The sequence below is a fragment of the Clavelina lepadiformis genome, chromosome 9 (genome assembly GCF_947623445.1).
Source record: "Clavelina lepadiformis chromosome 9, kaClaLepa1.1, whole genome shotgun sequence".
NCBI lineage: Eukaryota > Metazoa > Chordata > Ascidiacea > Aplousobranchia > Clavelinidae > Clavelina > Clavelina lepadiformis.
The window spans coordinates 378,376-398,326 of NC_135248.1; the positions used below are offsets into that span (position 1 = coordinate 378,376).

General features: G+C 38.4%; 3 protein-coding genes across 4 annotated transcripts; 2 read left to right on the forward strand and 1 right to left on the reverse strand.

Annotated features, from left to right (window-relative positions):
- The first annotated feature begins 7,194 nt into the window (after positions 1 to 7,194).
- On the forward strand, positions 7,195 to 10,800 carry LOC143470722 (large ribosomal subunit protein uL14). The gene is made up of 4 exons (XM_076968989.1): positions 7,195 to 7,261; positions 7,802 to 7,885; positions 10,274 to 10,516; positions 10,700 to 10,800. The coding sequence occupies exons 1-4, from the start codon at positions 7,249 to 7,251 to the stop codon at positions 10,780 to 10,782; spliced, it is 423 nt and encodes a 140-aa protein (XP_076825104.1). The 5' UTR covers positions 7,195 to 7,248; the 3' UTR covers positions 10,783 to 10,800.
- A 337-nt stretch (positions 10,801 to 11,137) lies between these two features.
- Positions 11,138 to 12,978, reverse strand: LOC143470721 (metaxin-2-like). Of its 2 annotated transcripts, XM_076968986.1 has the most exons (6): positions 12,838 to 12,978; positions 12,625 to 12,752; positions 12,164 to 12,280; positions 11,962 to 12,093; positions 11,390 to 11,598; positions 11,138 to 11,330 (listed from the first exon to the last, which is right to left on the reverse strand). In XM_076968986.1, the coding sequence occupies exons 1-6, from the start codon at positions 12,884 to 12,886 to the stop codon at positions 11,174 to 11,176; spliced, it is 792 nt and encodes a 263-aa protein (XP_076825101.1). In that variant the 5' UTR covers positions 12,887 to 12,978; the 3' UTR covers positions 11,138 to 11,173. The 2 variants fall into 2 exon arrangements, with proteins under 2 accessions (XP_076825101.1, XP_076825102.1); XM_076968987.1 differs by lacking the exon at positions 12,164 to 12,280.
- A 4,316-nt stretch (positions 12,979 to 17,294) lies between these two features.
- Positions 17,295 to 19,010, forward strand: LOC143470863 (uncharacterized). The gene is made up of 4 exons (XM_076969149.1): positions 17,295 to 17,496; positions 17,694 to 17,811; positions 18,164 to 18,243; positions 18,894 to 19,010. The coding sequence occupies exons 1-4, from the start codon at positions 17,431 to 17,433 to the stop codon at positions 18,993 to 18,995; spliced, it is 366 nt and encodes a 121-aa protein (XP_076825264.1). The 5' UTR covers positions 17,295 to 17,430; the 3' UTR covers positions 18,996 to 19,010.
- The last annotated feature ends 941 nt before the right edge of the window (positions 19,011 to 19,951 follow it).

The window sequence follows — 19,951 nt, forward strand, 5'->3', positions numbered from 1 at the left end:
GCATGAATGCACTTGCTTTCCCAAGTGTCAAGTTTAATGTCATGGTTCATCTACAAGCAACTGATGACTGGTCATGCTAACATACACGTGACAACAAGCGCCAAACCATCGGATATTTGACCCTACCTTGCTTATTAATGATGAATAATTCTGGATCAGTCGAAAGAATTTTAAACAGAAATATATATTTTGCTTGGAAGCAAAGCCAACTATTTCTTCGTAAAAATTATGGTAATTTTTCTTTGAAAACTTTTCTCTTTAAATTCTTGCATTCCCAACCCACGTCGTCGATTCTTGTTTTGTCTTAAATTCTTGTTTTTTTTGAAGCTTAGATTTATAAAACAGATTTTCGCTACAGCTTCAGCAGGGGTGGGCAACATACGGCCCGCGGGCCGGATCCGGCCCGCAACGGGATTTTGAGCGGCCCGCAGACAGTTTCCGGTCTTACATGATAATGTGGCCTGCGGCCAAATTCTGCCGCAATCCCTGTATTGCGTCACTGAATAAGTCCAAGTTTGCCAACCTGAGAAAGATGGCCATAAATCTACTTGTTCTGTTCGGGTCTACATACATTTATGAGCAAACATTTTCGACCATGAACATTAATAAGACAAAGCTGCGTTCCAGTCTATTCAGGAATCCGGCCCGCCAAGTACTTCATTTTCTCATATCAGGCCCGCCGACCGAAGAAGTTGCCCGCCCCTGAGCTTCAGCATGCGCACTCGACCAAAAGGAAGCCGACATACGTTTTTCTCTGCTGCCTGTGCAGAAACTGTTAGATTGACGCCAAATTAAAAGAGTTTCTACTCATCAGCCAGCTGAGCAGCTCCGAAGTTACGGCGCTTTTGTTAAAGAGATACCTACAGCCCTACAACATCTAAGTGATAACTTTTGCCTCCTTCACAGGGTGCAGGCTTACTTTTTCCTTTCAGTGGAAAGGGCTTCCAGTTTGCAACTGTTCGCTTATGACAGCTTTGTGAGAGAATAAGCGTAGGATATCAAAGAGTTCAAGTTGGCTGCTCTGCGTTATCCCCTATTGCTAGGTTATCCCCTATTGCGAGATATGTTCTTCTTCGTCGTTTGAGCGTTTCTTCTTTCCACTTCCAAACTAGATTTCCGGGCATGAGCCATGAGGTCATCAGCCATGCGATTGTATCTTCGTCCAATCTTTTCAGACCACGCACACCATGTGGGGGCCGATGGATTGGGCAGTCATTGATGACGTGGTCTGCTGTCTGCTCTGTTGCACCACACTCGCATCCTGATGAGGGAGCCAGTCCCCATTTGTGCATATCTGAGCGAAAACTTCCGACGCTGGTGCGCAGGCGGTTGTTTTGCCACTCCGTGCTCCACGTGTGGTTCGTCCAGTGCGCCGCACTTAGTCCGAGGTCTTCAATCTTCGCTTCGCATATCTTGTTGTTAGATATGGTGCTGACCGAGGGGATCACGTGAAGGTGCTTGTCTCCCTTCCCCCCTCCCTATGATATGTTCAATTCGTCATCAGAGTCTTTCTTGAGACACTGCTGAATTTTCAGGAGCTTTTTTGCTCGGTGGTTTGGGCAGTGGCAACCACTGATATGCGAAACAGGTGCAATAGGAGATGGTAATAAAGGATACGCAATGTCATGTCGGTTTTTAGTTCTTCTAAATCTTGAAATGTCAACCATTCAGAAATAACGGTCCATTTGCATGGTTTCGTTTCACTCCAGACTCTTGGATTAGCAAATGGCATCGAATGTCGTTCCGCCGTAAGCCAGGCATCTAAATTTGATTGGCATGTTCCGCTGATAACGTTGGCCGCCCGGCTTTTCTCTTGGTCACCAATTTTCATGCTAAAATACATTTCATGAACAAAAGAAGCTTTGCTTCTAACTTTATTTCATATTTCACTTGGTTTAAGCTGATATATAGACCACAGACATAGCAATTTATGTGATGAATATTATACATCCATTCCCCAATTTATCTGCACTTGAGCTACAGGTTTTTACAGAACACAGTTAAAAAACAATTTGAAATTTCTTGCTGTATTCTGAGACTAAGACAAAAAGATCATTGCTACTATAGGCCTACAAGCTACAGCTATGAAGTTAAAATGATAGGCCATAATGACGTCACACTTTATCAACGTTATAAGCAATGTTCCCTCTAAGCTGCGCGCGTGAGCAAATGCGCACTGCTGACACGATCTCCGCGCACAGAAAATCTGTGCTGCGCACAAGAAAAAAATCCAACCTGAATTGAAAATAAAATAAACGCATAATAATGGCCACAGTGCGCTCGTGGCATGTCTGATGTTGCTCGCAGTGGTCCGAGGTACCGCTCAGGGAGTTGGTGTGTTTGCTCAGACTCGTGAAAAATTAGAGGGAACATTGGTTATAAGGAAATTAGAATAAGAATTTAACCCTAAGACTACCACAGAGGTCAATTGACCCTTTTGTAATTTTATTTTTTAATTTAACAAGAAGTGTTTTCTGCTAGGAGCCTCAAACTTTTTTACTTTTATTCTTTCTGGGTATTTGACACATCATCAACACGACAATCGAAATTTTTTTTCAAAACAGTTGTTTTGGAATGAAAAACGGTGAATTACCACAGGGGTCAATTGACCCCTAAGCCGAAAATATTCATTTGTTCAGTTACATTTCGAAACAACTTTTACACACAGGTGCACTACACGTTCCACAAACAAACTTTGAACAGTTACAAAATTGTACCCTTGTTTTGTTTGACTGGGATATTTTACATTTGGTTCTTTTATTGAGTGGTAATTCTTCTTCAGCATGTTCTCGTGTGCGTTTCAGATGAAAAACTTGGGGAACTGTGCGTCTTCTGTTTTTCTCTGCTAGGCACAGCTTTTCAGCCAGTTCGATAATAAAATCCCTTCTCTTTTTAATTGTTATTTGCACATGTTTGCATATTACGTATGCATCCAGTGTCACAATGTCCAACAAGTTGAAAAATGCAGCAAGTGGCCATCTTCTTGATGCTGCCTTAGTAGAGTAAGCGCGGAGCATTTCATCAGCGGTATCCACCCCACCCTTACTAGCGTTGTAGTCTAGAATAGCCCTTGGTTTCTTCTTGGCTTTATCATCTACCTCCATAACATTGTGAAGTGAAGAAAGTAGATACATTACTTTATTCTTCTTCGCTTTATAACTGAGAAGCATAATTTTTTTTTTGGGAATGTGTGAAAACAAATTTGGAAGTGTACAGTGGCGTATTTTTTCCAAGCTGAACATCAGAGGGAATTTCTCGGCGATGGGATCTGATAGTGCCAATAATTTAATTGTAGTGTTCTATAATAACTTAATTAGAGGAAAGTGCTGAAAGTTAAAAAAACCTACAAAATATTTTTTAAACAAAACTTGTGGCAAAAATTGCCAGAAACATGTTTTACTTAGCAATATATTTAGAAAATACTAAAAAATCGCCACAACTAAATTTTTGTTACGTGGTGTGGGGACTCGTGTCAGAGAATATTTCTCGTTTTTCTTCCAACCCCCCCCCCCCCCCCTTCTTAATAATAGAAAGCATCTCGCGCTCACCCTAGCGACGAATGAGGCAGAAGGATTTAAATTTATGCATAATCGTTTTTAGGATCACTTCAGTTTCAGGTTGACCCCCTTTCTTTCGACCAGACTTGGGGAAAAAGTTCTGTCCAGTTTTAAAGACGACTTAGGCTACCGGTGTTTAAATTTCTCTGCGATGACGAAGCAATGGTTCATGAAGAAGGTCGGAATATCTTAGTTTAACCAATCATAACTCCGATCATGATTTTGCTCAATTATATTTATAACGACTTATTTTTCCGAAGCGAAACACAATTATCTTGATTGATTGATGAGTTTATTTGAAGAACTTTTTATAAAGATTGTTTTTCAGCATTTCAGAAATGTTATAAAAATAATGAGTTTAGTTTGTATTCGATAATTTAATTAAAATAGTTGAAAATTAAATTTTTAGTAATCTTTCTTTTCCACCGGCTTTGTCGTAAAAATTTTAGTCTCTCCATTGTGACGTAAAACGCATAGAGTGACTCAGCAGATGGCTTTTATACAAATTTTTTGGCGAATCCTTTCGGGTCCAAGACAATTTTAGCCTGCACGTGCGAGGGATTCATGCGCATTTAGTTAGGATTGTAGTAATTATAGGGCTAGGTCCAAGTCCGAGGAAAAATGTCTCCCTGCTATCTGGAAAAAAGTTACCCTCTATCTGCCAAAAGTTACTTGCCAGTGGCGCCGGCGTTGTTTTTAGGAGACATTTTTCCAGAATATCTGGAAAAGTTACTTGCCACGTTCGCTTTTCCAGAATCCCCTGAACAATTCCTGAGGCTGCCAGGGACACGTTTTCAAGATATTACTTCTTTTCATTGGTTTCTGGAAAATCGCTTCCATGGTTTTATGCGAAGGGATGCATTTTGACGGCTGCAGCTGATGTGTTCGACTTAACCACACAACTTGGAGAAGCGTTTTGTGAGTATCACCGAGGGGATGATCCTAACCCTATATAGCAGGAGTCATTATGACTATTTCCACCCCTTAGTAAACCTTAGTCCTGCCCACAACACGTCTAACCGGGAATTTTCAAAGCTTTTTACTGGTTAGTTTTATGCGGTAAAAGGGCATAGTTTTGGCTGTATATATCTTTCTATTCTACACACAAAAAAACGTTTGATTTGAAACAACTCAGTGGAAATATTAAATCTCCGTGTCATCTTTATTTTAAGGCGTAGGATGACGTCGCTTTGTCTATCGCCTTTTTTGTCTCTCACGGTCGGGTAATTGCCGTGGAATTCATTCAAAAGCACAGGTTTCGTATTTCCGTAACGGCGCACACTATAGTAGGTTAAAAATGAAACCACCTTTCATGGTTTGAATAAGAAAGATGAAAGTTGGGGATTCACATTTTATCGAAGGTGAAGCCCCAACTCTGGCTCACATCAGACAAAACCTTACTCCAAAGCGAAACAATTTGACGGATACGACAAACTGAAAACACCAACCCCCGACAAAAATATTACCTTTATTTTATACTGATATGGCTTAATATTTGCCGAAAACACAAAATCCCGACAAGTAATTCCTCAATTTATTGCTTCCTGCGTCGCTCAATGTTATTTTAGACTTTGTTGTTTTCACACCAAAACCTAACTCTTTTTGAAGTGGAACCTATTTCCAGATGCGGCTGTCAAAGAAGTCCTAACGCTGACGATTTCACCCCGACACTCTGTACCTTTTTAATTTCATGGCGGAAGGAAACGTCCTTAAGGACGGAGGACAAGCTTTAGGACAAGAATAAGTGCAGGTAATGTCAAGGTGCAAAGATTCTATTTTAAATTTTGACGACTCTGCTTGTAGAAATCGGGTCGACCTATATCGAAATCATTGAGGAATCTGAACACGGGTTAGTTTTGAAACACAAAGTGCCCTATCACAAATTCTACTCGACGAAACTCAACCAAACTCGGGTTGCCGACGCACACTTTCACGATCATCAACATAAGTAAATTTGAACCGTTTTGCTTTTAAAAACGAACGAGTTAAAGCCGTTTGAAATTTCGATTTTGGGGTTAAAACTTTTTGAGTTTCGAAGAATACTTTTTGAGAGATAGGCCTCGATTTCGAGCTCGCAATGGAAGATCGCCACGGGAGTCAGGACACAGGAGGAGGGGAGTTTCCGAGTTTGGAGTGCTGGAGACGTTTAATTAATATTTAATTTTAAGATTTATTTTTCAGTACTCAACTCAAACATAGGCTACCGTTGGAAGTTGTAATTGGCTACGCGTATTTTGAGTATCGAGTTTTCGAACTGCCTAAAATTTGACTCGCTTTTTATCGACTGAAAAAGGAAATGTTCCAGCAATATTAGTGGTAGACCCAAGTATGAGTGTCGAGGGAAACAAGCCACAAGTTTCCATGCCGGAAAGGCACAGCAACATGTCTGCAAACGCGCCGTACCCAAGGGCCAAAAAATCACCGCGACCATGTTTCGAAAATGTATATACACTGACCCAGGTGTGCTTTCCTCATCTAGTAGGCTACATGCCGCACCGAACATCAGTTTTCACAGCGGACGTGAAAGCATGTGTAAGTTGCAAAGAAACTGGCTCTTTGCATGTTATTTGAGTAAGATAATATTGGCATTAACTGTGTTTTACCATTTGGTGTTCAACAAAAGTCGAAGGCAATTGTCAAAAGATGACAAAGCAGAAGTTACGGGGGATTTTCATGACCAAATAAAGAATGGAAAGAGATTTTTCATGAGGGGTTGCTTCGGAACAGGGCGCCCTGCCTTTGTGCAGGAACAAATCCGCGAAGCAAATTCAGAGCCAGGTGGCGGAATTGATCTGACTGGCACAGAGAAGAGTAAAGAATGTTGAATGAATCTTTGACAATAAATTTTTTTGTAAAAATTCCTTTGTGTTTTCATTTATTTCTTTGATGTTCCTGATGTCGTAGTTTATTGAAGGAATAGATTTTCCTCAAGTAGTGTCTTATTGTTTTCTTTTCTCTTTTCCAAGCGAAGTATTAGGCCTAACTTACATGGGATTGTGATGTAACAGTTTTTTAATTGTTAAAAAAAGTGACTTTAAGGTTACGGATTTTGAGGTTGATGCTATTGGTAAAAATAGTGCTTTTAGGTTTAAGCATTCTGAATTAGTCAAAATTGTGAAAGCTGCTAAAGGTTAGGTTTAAGACCAGTTGTGTTAGCGGGAGTTGAAAAAAGTTACTTAGGGTTAAGACCAGTCGAATTGGCGATAAATAGAAAAATTACTTAGGGTTAGGGTTAACACTATTTGGGTTGGCGAGAATTGGAAAAGTTACTTAGGGTGAGGGTTAAAACAAGTTGGGTTAGTGAGGGTTTCAAATAGCGAGTGTGTTCTTGTGGTGAATTATATATTAATAATGTGTTTGTAATTTGGGTTTGGTGACCGTGCTGACGCTAATAACATTTCACCCCATTTTTACATTCTATGATTGGTCCGTAATGCACGTTTTTGCCTTAAGGCCTTGTCAGATTTTTCTGTCCAATTTATGGAAATTGTTGTCGATAACTAACTAATATGTTTGCGACCACCTGCGTCAGCAAAATTTTTTCGTCTCCCACATTGAAGATGAAAAATAAAATGAATAAATGACACTTCCACTTCATTAAAAATATTGATAGTTTAGCGCATCCTAGTGGGCAAAGCGAACAGCAAGATTTAGAAAGATCAGGTATTTGGGGTCTTTTTGCAGCTTGAACATGTCGAAGCGAGGTAAGTCAGTGTTTTGGGGTCTGCTGTATCGGTTTTAATCGGGTGGAAATGTGAAGAGATGGGATAGTTGTCAGTTTTTCTTGATTTTCAAAGTGTTCAGCAACCATTGAACACTAATATTAAAAGTATTACATAAATTACTTCAGTATAAACCAGCTAAACACAGACAAAGGGGTACTCTTGTGCTCTTACACTCCTAATTGAAGGCCTGAATTGGAAAGAATAATGAGGTAATAATTCCTTCGTACGCGATCCTGATATCTGGAATGCGTGCCACCTGCATGCAGGAGATTCTACATGCGCACCGAATATTTTACTCCTCACGCCCATTCATATTGAACAAACAAAAAAACTGGTTGTTGGAACACCAATTTATAATAAATAGACAGAGAATTAAGGCCTCGGTGCATGCGGGTACAATTTCTCTTCAAAAACTGCCGTACTTTCGAGTCGGGCTGATATGGGAGTGCGAAAGCGAAAGAGGCCCCAAACAACCCAAACTTGCTAATCACGGTAATAATTGGATTCTTTATTTTATAGGACGTGGAGGAGCAGCTGGCGGAAAATTTCGCATCACCCTCGGGTTGCCGGTGGGTGCCGTGATTAACTGCGCCGATAATACAGGTGAGGAAAATAACTTGCGCACTTGGCACTCAGTGATACTAGAAGTAAATCGTACCTTTGGATTTTAACTTAAAAATTGCTGGGATCCACGTTCTGTTTTTGCTGTGTTTCGTAAATTATAGAAAGATTGTTTGATACCAATTAGATTTCTGGCTTACAAGCAAATATCAGATTTGGCTTTTCTGGTTGAGTTATGTCATTCATGTGACCTGATGTCAAGTGATTCTTTCCTATGTACCAGAATCTTTATTTGAATATCGTATTGCTGCGCTTACACAAAAAAGTTTTCTTAGCAAGGTAGTTGTTGGGTTACTGTAATTAACGGAATGTCCAGTTTTAGTGCTAGCGTGACGTAAAACGAGGTGTAAAACAGACCCTAATTTTTTTGGTTTAAGTCTTCCTGTGCTAAAATGCAAGCTTTCCAACCATCAAAGTTGTTGTGTGTCTCTCATATTGGCCTTCGACATTTAGAATATTTGGTCTAGATCAGAGGTGACAACTATGCGACAAACCGCTCTTGCATGGCGAAGCATTATGTCAAGACCAGCAGTTTTGAACTTTCTTTGACCTGTTTCTAATCTTTGCGCAATGCGATATCAAAAGCTGATAGCAAGATTGAGTGGCAGCAGTATGTCTTCAATATATTGCCGCACTCAACAGATTTATTTTTTGTGGCCACAGGAGCAGCTAAAAACCTGCGGAATAAAGTGGTTGCACTTGAATGCTAGTTGTTATGAAAAAGTTGTACGGACCGCGACAGCAGATAGGTTCGTCGCCCCTGATCTAGACCAGTAACCCACACTCTACAAAGTTTATGTTTTATTTCATTTTAACCTGTGGGAATGTTGGAGTAGAATTTTGTGTGAGGAATGTCTTCTCTGGATAAAATTTTCTGTTTTAAATTTTGGTTTCTTTGATCGTTTGTTCTTACTTATGGTGACTCGCTTTTGTATCTACCAAATGATGGTTTATTGAAATGGTATTGCTGCTGGAACTATTGCTGTGTTAGCTGGGATCCTAGTGCAGCATTTCTCAAACTTTTTTAGCCACAGAACACTAAGGCTTATTTGCAGGGTCGTTAGAGTAGGGATTCCACCCAAAAACATCTTGGATATAACCATGTTCAGAAATATAGATAGTTTTTCAAACATAATAAATTAATGTTACAAAACAAATGCAGTTAATACAGTGTTCGCCGCTTTATAGGCCCACCCGCTTATAAAGTCCAACATAATGTAGTCCCGATTTACTCTATTTGTTCCCGTAGTAAAATATTCCACTTCATAAGCCAGAGCCCGTTTTATAAGCGCAGTTTCGAAAAACGGTCAAATAACAAAAACCTTTTGTCACGGGTGATAAAATATTTTTAGCACAGTGTAATTCAAGTCAAATGAAATCAAACCAAGCGAATTTTTTGTTCACCTTTTACATTTTGGTTAATTTTTAATTTCAGCTGTTTCATCACAATCTCAGTTATGTGCGGCTTAATTGTTTTATTATAATTTTGTGCAGTGATACAGAAATGTGTTTAAATAAACGTTGCTGAATAAAGAAAACAAACTTGCCTGTTAGTAAGGTATTTGTGTATCGTCATTGCACTGGAGTAACGAAAACTCACTTCCCGCTTATCATGCCCAAAATCGCAAGGTGGGCTTACAAAGCGGCAACCACTGCATTTTACCTTTATATATTCAATGAAAGGAATGAGCCTGCTCAAAAACAGAAAGTTGACAACCCAATGCCTGCTCGGGCATTCAATCAACTCCTGTACTTGAGAGGTGTGCAATATACGGTCCACCCATATATGTGGCACCCACCCTACCGCCGGAATGCGATTTCTAGACCTTAGTTTTTTGTTTGTAACGTCTTTATTGGCATTTTTGACTTTGCATTACGTCACATTGTAATTAGATTAATGCAAACGTGAGGAATCATCATTGTTCCACCATAATAACTCAATTCAATTGCTAGTACACACAGAAACTCATATTATGGACTGGAGAAATGATTTGTTTTGCGGAATACAGTTTGAGAAATGGTGTCTTAGTGAAACGCATCCCTTGTGCACCTTAACCACCATTCCTAGTCACACAAACAAACCGAGCTTGTTGTCTGTGTGCTTTGTTCCATGTTTTCTGACCTTCAATGCCACATTGGGCATTGATGTGATTTTAATTGTCTCACGTCGGTGTGATAAGTTAGCAGTAATTTGTTTCGGCCCAGTGAATCTGCCCCTGCAACCTCATTGTCTGACTTTACAAACACATGACGATGTGTCGCACGATGATGATTCATATTTTTCCATCTTTCGGGGCTGAATTCCTTTGATGAAGAACTGAATCTGAGTGCGATGGTATTTCTATGAAATTTAATTTTTTTTCTTCTCAGGAGCCAAAAATCTTTACATCATCGCGGTGAAAGGAATCAAAGGTCGACTGAATCGACTCCCCGCGGCCGGTGTGGGCGATATCGTCCTGGCAACCGTTAAAAAGGGAAAACCTGAGTTAAGGAAGAAAGTGCACCCCGCCGTCATTATCCGTCAGTCAAAGTCGATTCGGAGAAAAAATGGACAAATTTTATATTTTGAGGATAACGCCGGCGTCATTGTCAACCAAAAGGGTGAAATGAAAGGTAATGCACATTGAATGAAACTGCCTTTTATTAGGTCATATACTCTGTGGGTGATGATGTTATTTCCATCTTTCGGGACTGAGCTTTGCAGCGATGTCACAATTACCAACTGAACCCAGAACTTTATCTAACGCTAACGCTAGCCAGGATTTTGACAACTTTTTAACGGAATTTTATGTCTAGGTTCAGCAATAACTGGACCAGTTGCGAAGGAATGCGCGGATTGTTGGCCTAGAATTGCATCCAACGCAGGGTCAATTGCGTGAATAAATTAATACACCTAACCCTGTCTGTCTGGTTTTGTTTGCAGTTCAGGCAGCTTTGCATTAGAACATAAGAGCTTTCATCCCAGCGACTAAATTGACCGCCGCAACTGAAACACTAAATTCAAATTGAATGTATTTCAACTAGGATAGTACTTCATGGTAGTTCATATCGTAGCTCACGTGTAGCTCAAACTAAGTTTATCCACAATAATCAGGCAGGGCCTAAGGCTGAGTTCTTGCTGATAGCATAGTCCCATAACATAGTCCCAAGTGAGCCAACAATCAAGTTGAAATTCGGGTGGCAGGTATTCGCATACAAACTATAGTGAGCAAATAACAAGCTCTCGAAAATAAATGCAATACAGAGTCTAATTTTAATGAGAGTTTACAATCATGTCTTGTGGCCAAAATACTGCTTTTCAATATTTTTACAAAAAGAAACCAAATTCTGAAAACTCTGCACAGTTTCAGCCATCCTGTTGTCTGGTAGCTTGGTTGTCAGCAAAGTGTAGAGGTGTCCAAACACTAACGCATCGAGTTCGGTTGGCCTGCTCAGAAAAACATCATCAGATGTTAAGCATTGAAAAGTTTGTAAAATGTAACTCACTTTTGTCCGAAGAAGAATTTTTTATTTGCCAGTTTTTGTGCAAGGGCCTGGCAACACCGCTTCAATTCCTCCTGAACTGTTGCAAGTGACCTTTGATCTTTCCCCCAGCCAACAGCTTCAAGGTATGTCAACATTTCTTGCTTCTTTCTCCAACACAAGATTTTATTGAGTGGCCACGGATAGGGACTACCATAACGAACAGAAGTTATCTGGGTGAAGCAAAAAGATCACATTTTCACACTTCCTTCATAAACCATCGTAGTGTTTGAAAAGGTTCCCAAGAAATTGTATCCAAGTGAATTTTACTTTTGTTTATAATACTATATAATAATTAATCAGCATCATGATAATCATCGCTTACAACAACATTATTATCACAAGAAACATCAGGCAACAAGGTTTAACACAAAACAATGCCTCGTGTGCATTTCCATGGTCGCTGAACAAATAATACGACATTATTCAAGTGTCATAAAATATTTCATTGTTTGATCGCAGTAAAACATCTTTGGAAAATTATTTCATATTAAGCTTGATGTGTGCAAGGAAAAGTAGATTTAATTTTAATTGACCTGTGTAAGAGTTTCTTCATGGGCCCAGGTCACAAAGAGCTCAGCGGGAATAAGAATGTTGTTGATCATTTCAATGTAAGCTTTCAAATCACGTTGTTCACTTTCTGGTAAATCTTTGCTCAACGAAATTCCCTGAAACAAGAAGTTATCAGTTATTTTGGGGCAAAATCTTCTGCTGGCATCGTTGAAAAAAAACTTCCACCTTCTGTTTCATGAAATTGATAACTGGGGTTGGCTCCGAGATCACAAACTTGCCACAAAGTAAAACAGGGAGCTTCCCAGATGGGGCCATAAACTCGGCATTTGTACAGGTCACTACCTAAGTGGAAACAATTTAGTCTCTCGTGCATTTCAGGAGCAAATCAAAGAAGTTGCAAACAGTTTAAACTTGAAATTTAAACTGATGTAAATTAGTGCATTTAGGTTGAAAGAGAACTAGTTGCAATGCAAGCTATAAACATGTTTTGCTTTAAACAAAATTTAAATTAAATTGGATATCTTCTTATAAAAGTAATTCCAATTTCAATCAAAATCATTTGGTCAAAAATAATAATTTAGTTAAAATGGTTTGGTGGATGTGCCAAGGCAAGAAATTTGTCTGAAGCTTTATTTCTATGGTAAAAAATGAATAAATGAACAGCGGGCTTTGGCTATGATACAAACCTTGAATGAGCATTCACACATTCTCAGGTAGACCTCAACACCAAGCGAAAGGGCATTTTCTCCGATTAAAATCTGACCACCCTCAGGTGGTCGAAAGAGTGACGCGTCTTCAGGCCATGGCTCAGCAGCTTAAAATAAATTGCCAAGAAATACTGAAGTTATACTAATTTTGAAAAATATATCTAATGGAAGGAAGCCTAGCCCTGCTATTACCTGCCATTTGACACATGAACGCATCCTGCATGAAAGATAAGTTGGACATTTTTATTAGAAAATGTCTGACCGAAGCTTTTTATTAAACTTATTGTCTTAGAAAAACACAAGTTGGAAGCTATTTAAATCTACAGATATAAAAATATCCCAAAAACATTGGTGCAAACAAGAGATTTGGGAAATCCCCTAAGCCAATAAATTATTTAAGATGTTTGTGTAAGAATAGTATTGTATCGTTTATTGTATATTTCGCCGAGCACAGACACTAAACCCAAAGATGTGTTAAATTGAACCCTAAAGTAAATGTTTTGCGCGATAATCGACTATTTCCCAACTTAGTGCAGGCAGGTTAGTGCTGAATCCTTTTTCGCATCGATTAAAAATCAACAGAAATACTTTTGGTGTGGCATGACATCATAAATGGTAATTTCGGACTAAGAAAAGTTTTTGCACGAATTAAACTGGTCGATGATTCATTAATTATCGCTCTTTCCCAGGTTACATAGCTAGCCGTTGTGCGATTGGTTTTGACACATTTTATTTGATTTTTGAATGTACTACTTTCGAACTGATACAAATAAATAAGCTAAAATACAATGTACTTTCATTGGCCAATGGACATGATGCCTTTTCGCTACCTAACGATAAAGGTAGGTTTAGATCGACGATGGAAACTGATGCTTTGCGAAATCTGCTTCTGCCGAGTTAATAAAGTTAACTCCTAGAGTACTTTCATACAGTGGTCTACTTTTTTCCTATACTGGGTTAACACAGTTAAGCCACCATCAATAATAAAGATGCAATAACCTAAACTTTTTGTTAAGTATTGGTAAGTTAAAAAAGATTATAAATAGTTTTGGTTTTTCAAGACACACCTGAAAAGCTCAAAGAACACGATTGTGTAAGTTAGAGCCACTGATGCAAAGAAGACCCTACTGAAAAGTCTCAAATTGTTAGTTCAATCACCATTTGTATATGGGAATTCCCCATATGTGCTCCAAACCATTTTTTAAAAAATGCACAAATTGCCGGTGCGCCAGTCTGCAGAGTACGGTGGTTTTCAGCAAGATGTTGAGTGCGCAAACAACCAAAAGTGACAACTGCGGTGCGCAAAAATGCTCAGACGTAATGGAAGTTCACCCTCGTGCATAACACTGGACAACAGCAAAATTATTCCTCAAATGAAAATAAACTGCCTAGACTAACTTTGGGACGCTGATTCCAAATCTGAAATCAGAATTGGTCTATCACGTCAGGTTTTCAAGATATGAAAATTCACGAAATTCGGATTTTGCATTGATTGGCACTATATTATAAGGTTCTACAGTACAAGGTATTGTGCAATTTTCTTTCCCAGCGAATTTTTGGTCATATTATGTCACAATGCATGTTATGTAAGATTAATATTGACATTATTTTGTAAATTCAATGTTCTATCTTTTCACAATTAATGCATTCTTGAATGTTCTTGGCCATGACTATAGAGGGGGGGGGGGGGGGGGGGTAGGGGTAGGGGGGAACATATGTGGAGACCTTAAAGTTGTGTCACTTTTGCTCGGATTGCAGTTGGGTTACACCAAGCATATGTGCTTTCTCTGTTTGTGGGACAGTCGAGACGATGCAAACCACTATGACACAACTGAATGGCCAATGAGAACGGACTACATTGTTGGAAGATATAATGTTAAGTGCCAACCCCTAATTGATCCGAGCAAAGTGTACTTGCCACCACTTCACATTAAACTGGGCCTGATCAAACAATTTGTGAAGGCAATGGATTTCAATGGAGATGGATTCCTGCATATAAAAGAAAAATTTGGTGCAATACCAAGTGATGCTAAACTGAGAGCTGGAATATTTGTTGGCCCCCAAATACGTGATTTGATCCGTGACCCAGTATTTCCATCCAAGCTTAATTCAATTGAATTAAAAGCCTGGAATGCATTTGTACAGATTGTACAAAATTTTCTTGGGAAGTACAGGGCAGAAAATTACTCGGAACTAGTGGACAATTTGCTGGAATCATACCGCGAAATGGGCTGCAGAATGTCGGTTAAACTGCATTTTCTTCATTCACACTTGGAATTTTTCCCGCCAAACCTGGGTGATGTGAGCGACGAGCATGGGGAAAGATTTCACCAAGACATCTCTGTGATGGAATCGCGGTATAGAGGTCGATTTAACCCAAACATGATGGGGGACTACTGCTGGTTTCTTCAGCGTGAAACTGACACTGAACATACTCGAAAGAGCAAGTGTATAAAGCACTTTTGAGGGAATATAATGTTATTTTTGTCTGATTTAATTATCCTGGGTCGTGTTAAATTGTGCAGTATGATAATACTGTTATTTTCAATAGAAATTACTGGGTTGATTACATGTAATGTTTTGTTCCGCTCAGCCAAAATTAGCCAAAATCACAGTTATGGGTTGTTGTGAACATATATCATATCTCAAAAACGTGACGTGTTAGAAAAAATCTAAGACCAGATTTGGATTCAGCATTGCAAAATTAGTCTAGGTAAACTTGAAATGAGCGAGGAATAAAAAATAAGTTGTAAATTGTTGTCCAGTGTAATTACACAGTTTGACTTTCACTCATTTTATTTTTCACCTTCAATGCGGGGAACGAAAACATTATGCTGACGCAGGTGGTCGCGAATATATTAACAGTTAAAGTATTAATTCCTTCCACTATTATTGCTCTTTCTTTTTGTGAATGAGAAACATTTGTACATATATGTGATCTAAGACTGTTGCAGATGAATTGGCAATTCGTGTAGGTTTATTGATTACTGGGTGGAAGAAATTTTCAAACATATCTACAAACGAGCTAATGTTGGGATTGGAGTCATTATTCATCAAGCAAGTCACAATTTAAATCTCCCATCATAATGCAAGGGTTTTTTGATTTATTAATGATTTCCATGGAGCGGATTAGGTAGCAGTCATTAGTAAGTCAGAGTTTGATTGGGAATCTTGCTTTGTGTTCCTATACATGGTGCTAATTGTCACTGTTTTGCAATTTATTTTAATGTCTATAAAGAGGGACTCATAAACATTTACATTCATTAGGGTTAGGTCATGTCTTGTTAGATATGAGAATTCCGTTTTTTACATATAGGCCCACACCACCAACAATAGAACCAATTCTGGGATTTTAAACGAAAACATAACCATCAAGATTTTGGAATTCTCCGGTTTGGTTTTTGGCAAACCAAGTTCCATTTACTGATATTATGCCAAGTCGTATGCTGGAATTTCCTACAAGTGCTTCCAATTTTCTAAAGTGGTCCGGGTGTGCCAGTGATCTTATATTAATATTCATAGTTGTGAAAATGTTATTGGGGCACTGGGTAAAAGCTGGACACGACGCAATCCGCGGATCGTCCATGGACGGTTGAAAATGGACGATTTTTGCGTAAGCGTCCATGGACGCTTTTACGCAAAACCGACGTTTTCCCTTAATCGTCCATGGACGGTTGTTGAAATAGGCTTAAATCAGTTGTTTTGCAACAAAGCGTCCATGGGTGGTTTTTAGGATAAGTTTAAAGCAGTGGTTTCGAGATCGTCCATGGACACTTGAAAATGGACGATTTTAGGATAAGTTTAAATAGCGGATATGAGGAGAAAAACGTCCATGGACGATTTTAGGATAAGCTTAAATAGTGCATATGATGGAAGTGTCCATGGACGGTTTTGGGATAGGCTGAAATAGTGGATTTGATGAAGTGTCCATGGACTGTTTTAGGATAAGCTTAAATAGTGCATATGATGAAAGTGTCCATGGACGATTTTAGGATAAGCTTAAATAGCGAATATGATGAAAGTGTCCATGGACAGTTATGGGATAGGCTTAAATAGTGGACATGATGTAGGCTAGTGTCCATGGACTGTTTTGAGATAGGCTTAAAAAGCGTCCTTGGACTGTTACGAGATAGGCTTAAAAAGTGTCCATGGACTGTTTTGAGATAGGCTTAAAAAGCGTTCTTGGACTGTTTTGAGATAGGCTTAAAAAGCGTCCATGGACGATTTTAGGATAAGCTTAAATAGCGAATATGATGAAAGTGTCCATGGACAGTTATGGGATAGGCTTAAATAGTGGATATGATGTCAGCATCCAAGCATGGACAGTTTTGGGGTCATATGCAGAAATGATGGGACATGCAAAGACGTCAATGGGTTTTGGGATAGACTTGAATGATGTATTTTGGATAAACGTCCATTTAAGGGTTTTGGGATCTAGGTTTAAAATTAAATGATGGGTATTGGAAAAACGTCCATGGACGGTTTTGGGTTAGGCTAAAGTGATACAGTTATAGGCATATATAAGCTGGATAGGCGTAAATTATGGACAGCACCGGGTAAAAGCTGGACACGACACAATCCATGGACGGTTGAAAATTTTGAGTAGTTATTTCGTGGCATGACCAACTTTTTTATTTATATGTCTTTACTGTAAATTGTTGTTATTATTCTGATCTAGATGTAACATTACTGATCTGAATATATATTATTCTGATATTGTAAGTGTATTTTAGATCATTTTTACGTGCTAATGGCAAATGTTTTCGTGGCACTTGGGATAAATGGATGTTTCAGCAAAGAAAACATGAAAGGCAACAAGACGGTTTGAATTGTGGCCCACTTGCTTTAAAGGTATTTTTAGAAAGGATGAATTCAAATTTGTGAAGATTAAGTATATAATCACTATTATTATTAGTATATATATCACTAATTAGTATATATATCACTATTTGACATCACACTGTGTAATCGTGTATATTCCTAAAATCAAATTGGATTTTAATGAATTGTAAAAAATAGCTTTTCTATCAATAAGTTGCATATTGCAGGAAGCTCAAAGAATCCTTAATGAAAGTTCTTGCGAGGAACAGATCGATTTCGATACTGACAGCGAGACCTGCAAAAATTATCGCATGGACTTTGGCAATTTACTGCTTGATTCCACCGGTGAGAGGCTGTTGGGGTTTAAATTAGAACTGCAGTATTTGTAGCATGTTATAACCTTGTTGTTGTTTAAGGTCGTTGAACTATACCACATACATTTCCAGAAGAGCACTAAACCATACTTATGTACAAAGTTAATGTAAAAGAGATTTATAGGAAAACGACCAACATTTTTAACCAGACTTTAAACAGATTAACTATTTTGTTTGTTGTTGTATTTGTAACTGGCACATTGTTGGTCTTAAATTTGTTAACTAAATATTTTTAAAAACTGTATACTTCTGTTATTTTGTTTCTGTTTTCACAACAAATGATTTTAATGTAAAAATGCAGATAGATTTATTTCATTTTGCAGACTATGATGTATTGCTGAGCTTTTGCAATATATGCCACAATCAAGACCCATCTGAAGTTGACCAGCAAAAGACAGAATGGGTAAACCTTGCTCATCATATAATATATTAACTTGGGCAGATTTAACCATCATTGCATACAGTTTCGTAGGTATTATAAGTTGCAACTATTTTACTCGTGTAGTGAAACTATTTCGAACTGGGCAAGGGCAGATATCAGATTTTGGGGAAGTTTGTTTTCAGTTTTACTGTGGTCTAGGCCAAATTTTGAACTTTTCACTTTTAGCTTGATACTTCAACACGACCATGATAATCTCTATCGCCGGTTCTTCGCATGACTAGCTAGCCTTTGTGCAATTTTGATTGTGACATATTTTTTATTGGTTTTTACATCATATTGCCCAAATTTAAAACTTTTTGCTATGCTCAAGCATAGGTGGGCAGTACTGCGGTACTATAGTACCGAATTACTTTTTTCAAGAAATTACAGTCAGTCCCGGTACTCAGTACTTTTCGTGTGATTAGTTAAAATTTTAAAAAGTATATGTTCAAAAAACACATGTTAATTACTCCTTAATAGCAATTGTAGCATCTGTTGCGAACAAGTAACCTTTACCGCAGCAAATATTGCATTTGCTGCAGCATCTTTTACACGAAAAGTGCTGTCTGTTCACCTCTTTGCTTTACAAGAGATCACTTTACAAGATTTAATTGTCTATATTGTTTTTTCAGATTGAATGCAGTCTTTGTTGTCGATGGGTTCATCAGAATTGTGTTCCATTAATAGAGCATTTGTCGCAGGAATATTTTTGCAGCACCTGCAAAAAGGAATAAAAGGATTAATACAAATTTTTGTGTTTTACGAGAAAGTGAAGATAATCAATTTTAAGCAAAATATGAAGAAATAAAATCGAGATTAAGTGTTACCCTGCTCACAGTTATAGTAAAATATGTACAATTTAACACATTAAGCTTGAGTGATGATGAAAACAACTCGGTTAAAATGTTTAATCACATAATTTAAAACGTTTTTGGAATTGGACTTTATTCAGACCCCGATTGGAAAGTTTGCTGTTCTTGGGTGAGAAATCCCCTGTGCTACATTATGAAAGAATAGCCATTGTACGCCCAATTAATTATATTCCTCCCCCGCGTTCACATTCAAATACTGAGTGAGTTTTTACTGGATTGACGATGATGGTCACTTCTCTCCTGTCACTCTGTCAGCTCATCTTATAACAAAAATCGTCCATGGATGCTTTTTAAGCCCATCCCAAAACCGTCCATGGACGTTTTTCCAATGTCCATTATTTAATTTTAAACCTAGATCCCAAAACCCTTAAATGGACGTTTATCCAAAATACATCATTTAAGTCTATCCCAAAACCCATGGACGTCTTTGCATGTCCCATCATTTCTGCATATGACCCCAAAACTGTCCATGCTTGGATGCTGACATCATATCCACTATTTAAGCCTATCCCATAACTGTCCGTGGACACTTTCATCATATTCGCTATTTAAGCTTATCCTAAAATCGTCCATGGACGCTTTTTAAGCCTATCTCAAAACAGTCCAAGGACGCTTTTTAAGCCTATCTCAAAACAGTCCATGGACACTTTTTAAGCCTATCTCGTAACAGTCCAAGGACGCTTTTTAAGCCTATCTCAAAACAGTCCATGAACACTAGCCTACATCATGTCCACTATTTAAGCCTATCCCATAACTGTCCATGGACGCTTTTTAAGCCTATCTCGTAACAGTCCATGGACACTAGCCTACATCATATC